Below are 16,093 nucleotides of genomic sequence, written 5' to 3' on the forward strand. Positions count from 1 at the left end.
CGGCACCCGCGGAGCGCGGCGGGACCGGAGCGCGGCGGCACCGGAGCGGGATGGCGGCGGGGCCGCCGGGGGCCGCCTGCCCGCCCGGCCATGCGGCAGCCGGGGAGCGGCCGTGGGGCAGGGCCTAGGGCCGCTGAGGCAGAGCAGAACGGGACGGAGAAGCGGCCAGTGCCCCGCCGGCTCTGAGCCCGAGCCTGGGGTAAGTCTGCGGGATCGCGGGGGGGAGAGAGAGGATAAGACGGCGTGGGGACCCCGCTGGTGGGTGGGATGGCGGAGAAGGAGCAGTGCGGTGGAAACCGCGGCCCCGCGCGGTGGAGATCCCCGGTACCGCCGTGCGCGACAGTGGAGACGCGGCTCGGCTGCCGCCGGGCTCACTCGGTGACCTTGGTCAAGTTGCCTCCCTGCTTAGGGCTCGCTTCGGAGACGACGGGGCTAGAGGAAGGCAACCAGCCCTTCCTGGGCAGGAGCCATTCCGGTGCCCGAGTGCGGGGGGCTGCGACCGACCCGGTGGAGCCGGGTGCTGGCGGGATAGAAAAGATGCCCATGATACTGGAAACCTGCTGCTGCTTGCGAGGGAGATGCCGGTGGGAGCTGCCCCGGGACCGCAGGGACTGGGGAAAATGCTCCGTGAAGCGCTCAAGCACATACTTGACTGTTGGGCATATATAAATCAACAGGAGAGGTCTCCGAAGCCCCGTGCTGCAGCGCAGGGCCCCACTGCCACCGGCTCATCTGCCGGAGCTCCGGGCCGAGGCGAGGAGCGGGTGACCCGTAGGATGGTGTTTGCTCACCTCGAATGCTGCGTGCGGTTCCCAGGACAGTACCGGTGCCAGCAGCCTCCGGGAGAGAGGGCTCCCCGGCTCCGAGGCTCAATTCCATTCCCTAAACACGGATATTTTTTCTTTTTTGGTAGGAAACAAAGCTCTGGGTTTAAAGCACCGAGCTCCAGAGCAGCGGCTCTCAGCACAGTGATGTTCCCCCTGTCCTGCCCCATCTTTGGGGCACCCCCATGTCCCCCGAGGCCGGGCAGGGTGAGCCTGGGTGCTGCGGGGCTGGGTGGGACCTGCCGGCAGATGTCAGTGTCCCCTTTCTGTCAGCAGCCAGGAGGGTCCCTAGCAAGCCCCGGAGATGTTACAAGGAGCTCCCTGCACTTCTTTTTCCAAGCGGATCTGGCTTGGGTAGGGGTTCAGCGACAGTTTTTAGACCCGGGGAGGAGCGGGGTGCTGGAATGTGGGATGACCCCACTGCAGCATCCCAAATCTCCTCCTGGCTCTGCCCAGCTCCTGCCACCCACCACCTTATTTACTCTGTGCTGCTAAGGCTGAGCTACCAGCAGGCATCACTGCTCATCTGTGACACATGTCACCAGTGTGAAGGGACAGGAGGGAGCGATCCCCACCTTGCACTGCCTCTAGCTCCTCCATGAGGCTGGTACCCCTGTTGGTACAGGGTCTGTCGGTGGAAGAAGGAGCTGTCCTCTCTTGGGACTGGGCTGCTGGGATGCTCTTCTGTGGCTCTGGAGTACAGGAATGCTCTTCTCTGGCCCGTGAGACCCATCTGCAGGGATGCTTCAGGCTGAGAGCTCAGCACAAGGCGGGGGAATTCGGTGCTGCCACCACCGTCACTGCACTGGGGGGAGTTGTATTTGGCACATTGCTCTTTTAAGAGGCTTTCTGCCTGTGGGTGGGAAAGTCTCGGGTGTGCAAAGCCAGAGGGCAGAACACATGGCACTGGTGCAACATGCTACACGCAGCTGCTATCTCCCCTGATGGCAGCCCAGGCTTCATCTCATTTGATGTCTTATGCAAATCCTTAGCTCCCCAAGTCCTGGGATTTTCTGCTATTTTCCTTTACTCTCATCTTTGAGTGTCTTGCTCTTAAGGATGTGAAGAAAAGCTAATAAAAGGAACCCAAGTCATCCAGTCTTGCAGGTTTTTTAAACCAGTCTCAGGAAGGCAGTGACTTAAACTCCCTCAGCAATAGTGACTGAACAGGCTACAGAGGGTGGTTTGCAGGAGCCCAACTGGTTCACAGCCCGTGGTCTTTAACATTGCTGCTCGGGCAGGGGTGGCAGGCTCCGAGGTGGCTGTCCCCGTGCTCGCTGCCTGGAGCCGCGTCTCCGCAGGCCGGGTGCCAGGTGGCTGACAGCACCCCGCCGTGCCCGCTTTGCCAGCGATTACCGTGCTGCTGTCGCTCCGGCGGTGCCAGGCTCGCTCTCTTAATTACCCCGACAAGATCAATGAGGCCCTGGCGCTTCCTTGGGAGTGCACGGATGTGAGCCCGGCAGCTGCAGCACCTTGCACACCATCACAGAGCCGGGCAGAACGGGCAGTGGTGCAGGCAGGGACGGGTACCAAGGTCCCACAAAACCCCAAGTGAGGTTGGTGGCTCCAGAGCAAGAGGCTGAGCATCCAGCAGGATTGAGCCCTTGGGGATGTCTGTCTGTCCTGGGGGGGTGTCTGGGTGCCTGCATGAATTCACATAGGCATGGCTCAGCTGACTCAATCCACTTCAGAAACTAAACCGCACTTACCCTCTGCCCAGACTCTTCTAAGTGGCCTTAATTTGATAAAGGTTTCCCATGTTTAATGAGATGGAGACTCTGTTGCTAAGACCCACCCCCATCACTCCATGCTCCCACACAGATGTGCCTTTGCCTCTACTTTGCCCCAGGGACCAGTCCCCTATGGCTGGGGACATTCCACAGCTCTGCCACCAACAGCTATCGCCCTGCCTGGCACAGACACTGGGTGCTGCTTTTAGTCTGGGCTCAAGTTCAGCATTTACAGGAGGTAGTGCCAGAGTTTGCCTGGAGTCCTGTGCTTCCCCCACAGCACCCAGCAGATACCAGTGCACGCTTTGCAGCTTTATGTATCTCTAGATCCGCTCCTGCAGCATGAAAGGGCAGAAATCAATGTTAATGTCCCTGACAATTAGCTAACATCTTAATTATTGAACTCAGCCTGATTAGTGGTGGAGCACGTGATTCCGGAGATGCCATCGGTGTGGAAGCAAGCAGGGACCTCAGCATAACTCTGCAGGATGTTGCTGCTGTCACCAGCAGCTCTGAGAGCAGTAGAGAAAGGCTTTTGCAGCTCACCGGCCACTCGAGCATCCCCATCCACATCTCCCACCATCCTGCCTCAGTCTCTCGAGCCATTTTGGATGAGGACACCCACCGCAGAGCAATCCCGTTGCCATCTTGAGGGTAGGAAGGTGGCTCTAGAAATGGCAACAAGCTATTTTTAAGATGCAGCTCGTGACAAGTGGCAGTCTGGGCTGTGCATCAGCCGTCACCGGAGGGACAGTGGGTTGTTCTGCTGCAGGCAATGGGGACACGGAGGCTTGCAACAAGATCAGGAAGATTTGGCCAGGAAGGAGGTTGTAGTCCTGGGAAAGTTTGCCAAGAATATTTGCATTGGCACTCTTCTTCCTTTGCTTTAAAGGTTTTTATAGAAGGGGGAAGGATAAAAAAGAAAAAAAAAACATTAACAAGCTGGAAGTTTTCCAACTCTTGTGATGCAAAACCCTAAATTAAAAAAAAAAAAAAAAGTCAGATGCTTCTCATCAAATCTTCATTCTTTTGGATCAAGGAAAAGTGATTAGAAAGTTATTTCCAGCTCTAGTAGTAAGGTCAAGGGAGTTACTCATTTCCAAGGAGCTTTGCCCTCCCTGGCATTGTGGGGGGATGTTGGTGTGAGCAGGAAGAGGTGCACCCCGATAAGCATCACCCCAGCTCTGCAGAGCAGCAGCAGGCCCCCAGCAAAAACAGAGCCCCCCACATACAGCTGTGTGGACTAAGGACTATATGGAGCTACACCAATTTCTCCATATACTTATTTTATATAACCCCTGATCAATACCGGCAAATAAATTAGCCCGTGACGATGCAGGAAAGCTGCTCCTCAGGGATAAGCTCACGGTGTGACCCAGCGCAGGCTTTCCTGCCCGTTCCTGCCCAGGCTCTCTTGGCAAGGACGCTCGTGTGCGTCAGCGCCTGTCCCCAGGCAAGCACCCGGCTCAGAGGTGCCAGCACTCTGGGTGTAAATAAGAGGCAGGTGTAAATAAGAGCTCATTTAGCAAGGCTGGAAACTTTTGCATGCCAGGAGGGGACCTTTGCTGGATTTGCACCAGCCAAGTGCTGGAAATACCCCAATTCTGACTATTTTTTATCACTCTATACTAAAACATGACGTGACCACAAGGAAACACCTTACCTTCAGTTACTAATCTCAGAATAAGCTCCCCGGGGAAGGTGGCAGAGCAGGATGAAGTGGTTTCTAGCTGGTCTAGCCCAAGGTGGCTCCATCCCAGATATCTGTCCCGATGATGGTCACCCTGATGAGGTTTTCTGCCCTGAGCTGTGGTGCTGGGAGGGGAGGTGGGAGAGGGGGTTTGGAGGGGAAAGACAGCATGGGGAGCCCCTCCTGGGGAAGGCACATGGGGGTGGGAAGTTGTTAGCAGCCAGGATGGTTTGCTAGAAGAAACAGTGCTCTGCCTGGTCCCCCCCAAAAAAAAATCCCCTCCATGATTTGAATCACTTTCATGTCCTCATGATTTATGCCAGAAAAATCCTGGGGAGGGCAGCGAGGTGACTGGTGCAAGCCCGTCCATACCAGTCTGTGGTGGTGCAAAGTGGTGATGGATGAAGCCACGAGCATGATACTCATGGAAAAGCATCTCCTTGGCTGCATAGACCTGGGTGAGGGGAGAGGAGTCCAGCCAGAGAGCAGCCCCTGTCCCCTAGCCCAGCCCCAGCTTGGCTCGGGGGGTCAGGAGCCACCTAAATGCCACAGACGAGGACAGAGGCCAAGGAGATGGGCAGTGCTGAGCCCATTTGTGGTGCAACAGGTGGGCTACCCAGCATGCTGCCTGTTCAAGAGAGGTGTTTTTGCTGGCACAGCCATATTTAATGCTACAAGCAGAGCGTTTCCACAAGCCAGGTTTAGAAAAATGCTGCTCAAAGGAGTGCTCTCACCTCAGGAGCGCTGCTTTCCTCCGTGGCACAGAGGGTTTAGCCCGTGGTCAGCATCTAAACCATCTATAGGGTTTGCTGCCAGGCTCTGGCTCTCACCATGTCCTCCTGGTCACAGCAGCTTGTCCCGAGTCACCCTGCATAGCCCAGGACCCACGGGCAGCGGGTGGCCAGGAGGGTTTAATCCTGAGCATTGCGTCTTCCTTTGGTTCCCAGGCCACCTCGATTTTAATTGCAGCTACAGATATTGATGGGGAGGAGAGCAAGGTGCTTGCCTGCTTCGGACAGCCACAGCATCCTGGCTGCCTGCTTCCCCACGGCCCAGCTTTGGTTGCAGGCAGGGAGAATTCTGGAGCAGCCAAAGTGCTGCTCAGCCATCACCCACATGCGGCAGCTCTGTGAGCAGCCAGCATCAGATCCTGCCACGTTTTGGGTGGGAACAGATGCCCCCTCTAGCCCTCGTGGTGCAGAGTGAGGAAACCAGCCTGACCCTGCTGGTCCCAAACCTCCTGCCCACCCCAGCATGAGGGGGCTATTCATTTGGGCCAGGATTTGGCCACATCATGGCCACGGGGGACTTCACATGCCATGAGCAGGAGGCAACAACCAAGGTGTTATGTGGCTGCCTGGGAGAAACAAGGGTGACGTGTGGAAAAACAGTGTGGGGGGAACAGAAAAACCCTGCCTGCTGCTCCTGCCCACCCCGCTGCCCCGGCACCCAAAATCTGATGATGTGAAAATCTCAGCTTTTGTTGAAAATTAACAGGGCCCCAGCCTCAAGGGCTGAGCGAGAAGCTGAGAAAGTGTAATCAAAGTGCACCCTTAAGGGTTTAAAAATAGAAGAGAGGGAGAAAAAAAAAATTAAAAAATAATAATACATGTTAAAGCGTGATGATTCATCTAGCAAAGCCCTGTTTAGGAGAACGCACGGCTGGTGTGTGCTCAGCAGGGGTGAGCAACTGGGCTCACCGGCCACTTTCCCAGAATAAAAATCACCTCCTCTGGAAGCACAGCAGTGGTGGGGTCCCTGTTTTAGGCAAACAGCTCTTGCTGCCCAGCAGGACACCTCACCCTGGCTCTGCCAGACCTTGCAGCTCCCCATCTCCCACCTTCACTTGCCAATTCAGGCCCTGAGGCTGCTGCTCCCAGCAAAGCTCAATCTTTACTCCTGCAGATATTGCCACACTGGGTTATGAGAAGAGCCTTGGCTTGAGGCAAATGCCAATTGCATTCAAAACACCGCTGCAACCAGCCCAGCCAGCCTTGGGGTGGATATCCATCCATCCATCCACTGGCAGGATGCAAAGGGAAGTCCATCATCAACCACACACAGCTCAACTCATACCTAAAGAAGCTTATTTTTTCCAGTTCCCTATGCTTATTATTTTTAGGGCCCCTAAAACAATCTGGATATGATCGTGGTGGACATCTCCAAAGTGCAGGACGCAGAGGCTGTCCACCATCCCCATTGCACAGGCACCTTGTAGCAGCAAGCTTGGCTCACCAGGCTGATGCTCAGCAGAGAAAAACATGAAGAAAAAGAAAGAAATTTCTCAGACAGGCACTAGCCAGTTTTCATTTAACTTCAGCAGCAGGCAGCACCCCTAACCCCATGAACTCTTACCACCTGTGGCACAATTGGTCCATACCGGATACATGGCTCTCCCCAAAGCACAGATTTCCCTTCCTCAGCAGCCTCCCCAAAACAAACCCCACCTTCTCTTGGCTCATGGTACCACCTGGTTTATATTAGTGCCAAATTGGCCCCACCAGGCACCCCTGCAAACATAGAATCACAGAATCATTTTGGGTGGAAGAGACTCTCAAGATCATCCAATCCAACCATTAACCCAACACTGGCACTAAACCATGTCCCTAAGAACCTCATCTCCCGTGTCTGTTCAACCCCTCCAAGGATGGTGACTCCACCACTGCCCTGGGCAGCCTGTTCCGATGCCCAACAGCCCTTTCTGGCAATAAATGTTTCCTTATATCCAAGTTTAAACCTCCCCTGGTGCAACTTGAGGCTTTTTCCTCTGCTCCTGGCGCTTGTTCCTGGGGAGCAGAGCCCGACCCCCCCCTGGCTCCAAGCTCCTTTCAGGCAGTTCAGAGATCAGAAGGTCTCCCCTCAGCTCCTGTTCTCCAGCTGAACCCCCCAGGTCCTTCAGCCGCTCCCATCACACTTGTGCTCCAGCCCCTTCCCCAGCTCCGTTCCCTTCTCTCAACTCGCTCCAGCACCTCAAGGGCTTTCCTGTCGTGAGGGGCCCAAAACTGACCCCAGGATTTCGAGGTTTGGCCTCCCCAGTGCCCAGCACTGGGGACGGTCACTGCCCTGGGCCTGCTGGCCACACCAGGGCTGGTACCAGCCAGGATGCTGGTGGCGTTTTTGGCCACCTGGGCACATGCTGGCTTATGTTCATCTGCTGTCACCAACACCCCCAGGTCCTTTTCCATGGGGCAGCCTTTCAGTTGCTCTTCCCCAAGGCTGTAGTGTTGTCTGGAGCTGTTGTGACCCAAATGCAGGACCCAGCACTTGGTCTTGTTGAACCTCACGCAATTGTCCTCCCCGCTTGGCTTGTTGCCGTTGCAGGGCAGGGCTGTCCCGGAGGGTCGCCGCGGGGTGAGAGAATGAAGAAGCCGGCCGGACAGCAGCAGGATGGGGCGGCAGGACCTCCCGCGCGCTGACGGGCCCTCGCCGATGCTCCCGTGGCCGCTGGCCCTCCTGGCCCTGAGCACGTGCTGCCGCTGGGGGCTGGCCAGCGGGGCGGGCGGCACGGTGGCCCAGCAGCATGCCGCCCCCGCCACCCCTTCCTCCTCCTCCTTGTCCTCCTCTTCCTCTGGCCGGGCACCCCTCGACTGGCTCCTCACTGACCGGGGACCCTTCTACCGAGCCCAGGAGTACGTGGATTTTGTGGAGCGCTACCGGCAGGGTTTCACCACCAGGTACAGGATCTACAGGTGAGACACCTTGGATGCCATGTGCTGTAGGGGGCTACGGGGGTCACGGCAGAGTGGAGATGGACCCGCTTTAATCACCCTGTGTGGGAGAGGTGGGTGTCTGCAAGATCCTGCTTTCCTGGGGAATGTAACAGCAGCCCCCCAGGATGCCCATGGCATGGCTGGGATGGGCTTCGGGCAGGGTTTGGCCCAAATCGGGAGTGATTTGGTTGCGCGGGTTGAGATGGGATCAGCCTGTACGGTGGGAGGCAGAGGGATGCTCTTTTGTCCTTCTGCCATGCGCAAAGACATCTCTGTGCTGAATTACTGACCCTGCCTGGACTGACAGCTGTCAGGGGCGGGATGCTGCAGGGGCTCATGAAAAGCCACCCTGACTGACCCCTGGCACATCCCCAGTGCCGTTACCTCACAGCCCATGGCAGCAGGATGCTACATGCATGGGGGCCAATGCTGGAGGGGGTTTCTTGCTGGTGGAGAACCAAGCTCAGCAGCAGTGGGGTCCAACAACCCCAGCAAAGGGCCACCCCATGACAGCCAGCGTGGGAAACACACTCCATCGCCTCCCAGCACTAATTGAGGCTGTTGCCTCCTGCTAATGAGCCCTTTTCCCTTCCTCTCCTCGCTGATGTGAAGCCCCAGGGGGGTTCCAGCAGTGAGCAAAGCCCGGCACCCCCAGAGAGCTCCTCTCCCCGCTTTCCTACGCACTGATGCTGCCATGCTGAGGGACCCATGTCCTCCAGGGACACTGCTGGTGACGGTGGTGGGACGGGAAGAAGCAGCCAGAGGGACGGCAGCTGGCTTGTGCCTCCTCCAAGGCAGAGAACCTGCCTTTGGGGCTCACTTTGCTTGTGGGATGGGGTGGGCTGCACAGCTCCTGGCCCCCTAGCCCCATGTAGCCTCCCCTCCCTCACCCTCAGCTCTGCTCCTGGCCTCAACATCCCACCTTTTGGCCCCAAAAATCATGATGGGAGGCCACCCAGCACCCACCAAGACCCACATCCAGCTCTCCCTCCTCCTCCTGTTCCTCCTTTCCCAACCAGCCCCAACTAAACTGCCTGAAAGCTGCTGCCTGGTTTTAATTAGAGCAAAATGACGAAGATGAGGCTGAGGTCAGCCACTGGTTGTGTACGCGGGGACTCACCACCAACCCTACCACATCCCGACACCTCCAACTTCCCACAAAAAACTGCCAATACTTAAAATCATGAAACCCGCAGATGTCAGATTTTCACCAAGATCTGTAGGAACACGGTGTTGGGGATGGAGGATGGATTAGGCACGTCCAGCCCAGGAGGCTGGAAAGGGCTCTGGCTCTGCCCTGGGCAGGGATTAATGCCTGACAGAGATGCTTGATTAATTAATGTCAGGCATCTCCACTGCTTGTAGCTCATAATCACCATCGATGGTGTAGGCTGGATCTATAGCTGGTGACGGCATGCATTTGGTCCTTCATCTCTGCTGTGGCAATGGGGAGATCGGGATGGTCCCAGTGGAAGTTTTGCCACCATCCCCTGCCCCAAGGTGGAAAGCGGGGAGAGCGGAAGGGACAGTGTGCATGTAGCACGGCGGGACTGGCTTTGAACCTTCTCCCCACCACCGCTATTCTCCCGCAGAGAGTTTGCTCGCTGGAAGGTGAATAATTTGGCCTTGGAGAGGAAAGACTTCTTCAGCCTGCCCCTTCCCCTGGCCCCCGAATTCATCCGCAACATCCGTCTGCTGGGACGCCGGCCCAGCCCCCAGCAGATCACCGACAGCCTCATCAAAAAATATGGGACCCACTTCTTGCTGGCTGCCACGCTGGGAGGTGAGTGATGGGGGTGAGAAAATAAACACCGCGGGAGAAATACAGCCAACAAGGGGAATGGGTGAGCCCAGCAGCCCCCCAAAAGCATCATGTGTCCCCCCTCCCCAGGAGAGGAGTCCCTGACCATTTTTGTGGACAAGCGCAAGCTGAACCGGAGGGCAGAGCCGGCCGGGGGAGCTGGGAACAGCTCGGGGGTCTCGCTGGAGACCCTGCACCAGCTGGCAGCCTCCTACTTCATCGACCGGGAGAGCACCCTGCGCCGGCTCCACCACATCCAGATCGCCACGGCCGCCATCAAGGTAGGTGAGGGGGCGAGGGCAGAGAGGGAGACAGGGACCCCTGGCCATACCAGCGGCCCCCGCAAAGCCAGCTGAGACCCTAAAGCAGCATCACAGCCTGGGGAGGTGGGGCGGAGGGGGACAGCAGGCAAAGTTAAGCGCATCCCTGTTATTTCTGGGAAATTGGGCACGCTAATGAAGGCACATTTTTCAGCAGGCTGCAGGCAGGGCTGCCGCCTGTCAACAAGCCAATTAGCAGGCAATTAGTTCTCCTCTCCAAGCATCCTCTTGCTACGGGGAGTGGGGCACGGCGAGCCTGGTCAGGGGTTGTCTGCAGCAGTTTTGGGGGGGTGGCACGTGCCCTGGGTCCCCTTCATGTCCCTGACCACCCATGGGTCTTCCCCCAGGTGACCGAAACACGGACGGGGCCACTCGGTTGCAGCAACTACGACAACCTGGACTCAGTGAGCTCCGTGCTGGTGCAGAGCCCTGAGAACAAAGTGCAGCTCCAAGGTAGGACCAGGCTGGTGGGGACATGGTGATGGCCGAGTGCCACCACGGGATGCTGGGGGAGGATGCTGGGGAGGATGCTGGCTCCAGATGCTGCTTTTAATTTAAGGGCTGGGGAGGAAAGGGGGATGAAAATAATCAAAGCTGGGCAGGATGAGGTTGTTGCTCGGCTGCCAAGAGGAGCCAAGATCGATGCAGAGCCCAGACAAGTGGCTCCAGAGCAAATTGATATGAAAATCATGCAAGGGTGGAAGCTCGGGGAGAGGGAAGGTTCGCTCCCTCCTCGCCCAGGTGATGTTTTTGAGGGGTTCCACACGCGCCCTGATGTTCTCGGAGCTGCCTCCCACTCGCAGGGCTGCAGACGGTGCTCCCCTCCTACCTGCGGGAGAGGTTCGTGGCGGCCGCCCTCAGCTACATCGCCTGCGGCTCGGCCGGGGAGCTGGTGTGCCGCCACAGCGACTGCCGCTGCCGCTGCCAGCCCGCCTTCCCCCGCTGCAACTGCCCCGAGCCCGACGTCCAGGCGCTGGAGAACAGCCTGGCCCAGCTCTGGAGAGCCTGGGAGAGCCACCACAATCAGTTCGAGGAGTCAGGTGAGACCCCACACCAAGCATCTCCTTCCCTGCAAGCCCTCCTTTCAGAGCAGCCCTGGCTGGGTTGTGGGGCTCACCACTTCATCTCACCATGAAGACCTGAGAGCCTGGGTGGAAGGAGGTTGGGTCCAGCCCTACATTCACCACTTGCTCTCCTGGGTCTGCCAACCCCATCTCTCCCCCTGCAGAGGAGTTTCAGGCCCTGGTGAAGAGGCTCCCTGGGGACCGTTTCCTGAACAGGACGGCCATCTCCCACTTCTGGGCCATGGACCTGGACGTCCAGCATCGCTACCAGCAGCTGGGCACCAGCCTGAAGCTACTCTCCAGGAAAACCCACCGACTCATCCGGCGGCTCTTCAACCTCAGCAAACGCTGCCACCGGCAACCTCGCTTCAAACTGCCAAAGGAGAGGTACGTGCCACGGCATCCCCCACCCACACCGGGGACACTGCTCAGAGCCCTGAGGGGGCTCAGGCCCACGGCCCCGTGGCTGGGACTGGAGGAGCTCCCACCTTGCTGGAGGGATGCCCAGGCATAAGCAGGCAGCTGGGAAGCCCTGGGATGCGGCCCTGAGAGGTTGGGTCCAAGCCTGGAGGTGGGCAATGGGTCTCGGTTCATGGGCGGCCACCAGCAGTGCAGAAAAAATGAACGCAAGGTGGGCAGCTCTTCCACAGAATCATAGAAAGGTTTGGGTTGAAAGGGATCTTCAAAGCTCATTCAGTCCAACCCCTGCCATGAGCTGGGACATCTTCACCAGCTCAGATTGATCAGAGCCTTGTCTAGCATGGCCTGGGATGTCTCCAGGGATGGGGCATCCACCACCTCTCTGGCCAACCTGGGCCAGTGTTTCACCACCCTCAGTGTAAACAATTTCTTCCTCATGTCTGGCCTGGCTCTCCCCTCTTTTAGTTTAAAACCTTCACCCCTTGTCCTATCGCAACAGGCCCTGCTAAAAAGTCTGTCCCCATCAAGTTGGTCACGCCCCAAAAGATGCCATGTAAGCATCTCTCCTCTCGTGTCTCTTCTCCACCAGGTCCCTCCCTTACTGGTGGAGCCGTGCACAGTCTCTCCTGTACTGCAGCGAGGCCACCGTGCCTGGGACCTTCCTGGAAGAAAGCCACAGTTGCACATGTCCCTCTGACCAGCCCTCCTGCCAGGGCCCCATCCCGTGTGCCTTGGGCGAGGGAGCAGCCTGTGCCAGCTGTGCTGAGGACAACAGCACCCGCTGCGGGACCTGCAACCATGGCTACGTCCTCACCCAGGGCTTCTGCCGGCCTGAGGTGGCCGACTCGCTGGAGCACTACCTGGGGTTGGAGACGGACCTGCAGGACCTGGAGCTCAAGTACCTCCTGCAGAAACGGGACAGCCGCATCGAGGTGCACTCCATCTTCATCAGCAATGACATGCGCCTAGGGAGCTGGTTTGACCCTTCCTGGAGGAAACGCATGCTCTTGACCTTGAAGAGCAACAAGTACAAGCCTGGGCTGGTTCACGTGATGTTGGCCCTCTCCCTGCAGATCTGCCTCACCAAGAACAGCACGCTGGAGCCTGTCATGGCCATCTACGTCAACCCCTTCGGGGGAAGCCACTCAGAGAGTTGGTTCATGCCCGTCAACGAGGGCAGCTTCCCAGACTGGGAAAGGACTAATGTAGATGCCTCTGCCCAGTGCCAAAACTGGACGCTCACCTTGGGCAACAAGTATAAGACCTTCTTTGAAACAGTCCATGTCTACTTGCGGAGCCGCATCAAGTCTCTGGATGACAGTTCCAATGAGACAATCTACTATGAACCCTTGGAGATGTCAGATCCCTCCAAGAACCTGGGTTACATGAAAATCAACAGCTTGCAAGTCTTTGGCTACAGCCTGCCCTTCGAACCAGATGCTATTCGTGACCTGATCCTTCAGCTGGACTATCCCTACACCCAGGGCTCCCAGGACTCGGCCATGCTCCAGCTCTTGGAGATCAGGGACCGGGTCAACAGGTTGTCACCCCCTGGCAAAACCCGCCTCGACCTCTTCACTTGCTTGCTCCGCCACAGGCTCAAGTTGGCCAACAACGAGGTGGCAAGGATCCAGTCCTCCCTGAGAGCCTTCAACGCCAAGCTGCCCAATGCGGTAGAGCAGGAGACGGGCAAGCTGTGCAGCTAACGGCCGGGGCTGCTCAGGTCTTGGAGCGAGGGGGCCAGGACAAAGGACTCCCCGGGGAGAGAGGGGGGAAATAATGATCCTAAAAATATTAAATCAAGGCCTTACCTTAGTGCCAACCGTGTGCTTCCATGGTACACCCAGCAACCGGCCAAAGAGATGCAGGGCTCGGGGGATGGAGGCTGCGGTACCACAGCGAAGGGATGGCTTGTGCGGTGCAGACCGGCTCCGAGCGCAGGGATGATGCCACCACGGCTTTTGCTTGAGCTCCAGTGGCTTGGAGCTTGAGCTCCGGTGCCGATGGCTGAGGATGGATGTGGCAGCTGCTGGCCACATTGCAGCAGATGCTCAACCCACCATGAGGTTCCTCCAGGGGTGGTCTCCTCAGCACCCCAACTTTTGTAGTCTTTTTAAGAGGTTTCTACCGGCACCTTCGCTTTCGTATCCCCTGCGATCCTTCCTGCACATGGCACCGGGGGATCCCCGGGACCCTGCAGATCTCCTCTGGGGCCTCTCCATGAGCATCTGGCATCTGCTGCGGTACGAGGCATCATCACCCATCACATGGGAAGGACTTGGCACCTGCCCCATGGCAGCTGCCATCACAGACACTGGCAGAGAGCTCTGGGCTGCAACTCCTTACAAAAAGAAAAGAAACCTAGAACAAAAGAAAGAAAGAAAGAAAGAAAAAAGAAAAAAAAAGTTTTATTTATGTATTTATTTATCTGTTTTGTTTGGGAGGGGTTTTTTTAAGCCTATTTATTTGGGGAGTGTCATTTCTTGTTGGTGGCTCCAGCCAAGAGACATCTTAGTAAAATGTATCTGTTTAATATATTTTTTAAAAAATGCCTTTTTTGAGCAAAAGAGCAACCAAAACCAACCGAGATTAAAAACAAAAAAAAAAAAAAAAAAAGAAAAAAGAACAGATACTTTCATCTCTGGCCCTGACTCTTCCCTCGCTGTGCAGCAGGAGGGGATGGTGAGGGTGCTCCCGTGCGTGTCTGGCTGCCATGTCCCCACGTGTCACCACACTGCTCTCTGGACTCTAGCCAAGCCTCCCAAGGAGGGGACATGCCACCACATGGGCTGGCCATCTGTCTTCTGTCCACGTCTTCATTAGCTTGGGGGAACAGGGCTCCGAGGTGGCCCATTAAGACCATGAGCCATGACTGGAGGCAGGAGAGATCCTGCCCGTGCCCCTCTGCTCCCAGGGAGGTGCCTGGAGCAGATGGTCCCCAAGCTGGTGGGAAGGACCCATGTGGCACCATCCACTTGTCATGTCCAACATCCTCCCAGTCCCACATGAACACCCAGCACACCTCAGGGTGAGCCATTCTGTGGCTGTATTGCCCAATGTGGTACCTTCCTACCTCTTCAGACGTGTCAAGTGTGGCCCTTGGGAGCTTCACTTGATGACCCTTAGCTCTGGTATGGGAAGAGACAGGGAATATCTGACCCCCCAGCCACCTTTTTGGCCAGTTATAATCGTATAGAGAGGTACAATAGTCTGTGTTTTGTCTCTATGGCTTGGTCCCTATAGTTGCTCCATATTTCTGGTATTTTTATTGATCTTTTCATTCATCAGCCCCTTAAAAAGGACCCCAAACCAGGCACAACCCACCCTGGACACCACCCTCTGCTACACCCAGCACAGTCAACCAGGTGGCAGTGGGTTTTCTTGAGGTCATCTCCAGCATCCTCACCACTGGGGAGCTGGTGGCATCTCCAGCACCTGCTCAGCTCAGCCTGGCTCCCCTCCCTGCATCCCTCCACCCCTCCCCGGTGCTGCTGCCGCCGCGCTGGGTGCCTGACCAGAATATCAAGCAGCTGTGGGATAGAAAGGCCGGGTATCCAGACAAGCCGAGCTCATCACTTCGGTGGCTGCCCTGATTTCTTGGCCATGAAGAGGCAAGAGACAGGAAAGAGCCGGCTCTCCGACCCACAGCGTCCCCAAAGCAGGGGATGGGCAGGGTGCATGGAAAAGGAGAGAGGAGGGAAAAAGTGTCACAGTGTGCAGAGCTGAGATGGCTTCTTCATCCTCTCCAGCTAGCAAAACTTGCCTGCTTCAGTGCTGCAAAACCCGGTGGTAACCTAAAATCATCCTTCCTGCTTCCATCACCTGCCTGTCCCCCCACCCCATCCTCAGGCTGGACAGATAAAGAGATAAGTGTGAGGAAAATAACACCAGGAGTGATAAAGAGATAGGCAAGAGGAAAATAAAACGGAGGTGGATAAACCATGGTTGCTATTTATATTCCCTGTCTAATCTGTCAATTCATCAGGCCGGCTATTGTGGTTACAGCATCCCTCAATCTGTCACCTGGACTTCTTTGTGCATCTGTCTGCCTTTGCCCACGTCTTCTCCCTTGTCTCCCAGTCCTAAAGGGAAAAAAAAAAATAAAAATAAAAAAATCAGGCAATTACATCAGGAGGAAATGAGAAGTCAAAGCCATCATCTCAGCTCCCTGGAGGAAGCCGGCAGACATCTGCCCGGGGATGAGAAGGGTATAGCCAGGAGGCTTCCTGGCTAGAAAGACCGTGTCAGCCTCTGCTACACATCTTTCTGGGCCATCATATCACTACTTCTCCCCATCATCACACGGGCCATGCATCAGGCTAATGTTCCTCAGCTCCATCCTCTGTCTCCTCCATACAGAGCATTTCCTACTGTGCTTTTTGGCACTCCTAACCAGTCATACAGCCTAAAATCACCTAAATGTGAATGCATGAGCTGCTGGGATGCCTGGAAGCATCTTAAGGAGCCTCTGGCATCGTGGAGCAGCTTCCACCCAGCAAATGACTGAGCCTGGGCTTCTCCTCCTCAGTGCTGG

The 16,093-nt window shown here is 56.6% G+C and overlaps 1 protein-coding gene across 1 annotated transcript; it reads left to right on the forward strand.

The window, feature by feature from the left end:
* Window positions 1-64: 64 nt before the first annotated feature.
* Window positions 65-14,025, forward strand: BRINP2 (BMP/retinoic acid inducible neural specific 2). Its single transcript, XM_082053646.1, has 8 exons — window positions 65-199; window positions 7,566-7,933; window positions 9,547-9,737; window positions 9,846-10,036; window positions 10,423-10,528; window positions 10,879-11,115; window positions 11,304-11,526; window positions 12,149-14,025. Exons 2-8 carry the CDS (start codon window positions 7,632-7,634, stop codon window positions 13,263-13,265), a joined length of 2,367 nt encoding a protein of 788 aa, XP_081909772.1. The 5' UTR covers window positions 65-199; window positions 7,566-7,631; the 3' UTR covers window positions 13,266-14,025.
* The last annotated feature ends 2,068 nt before the right edge of the window (window positions 14,026-16,093 follow it).

This window comes from Streptopelia decaocto, assembly GCF_964273445.1.
Source record: "Streptopelia decaocto genome assembly, chromosome: 5".
Taxonomy (NCBI): Eukaryota; Metazoa; Chordata; class Aves; order Columbiformes; family Columbidae; genus Streptopelia; species Streptopelia decaocto.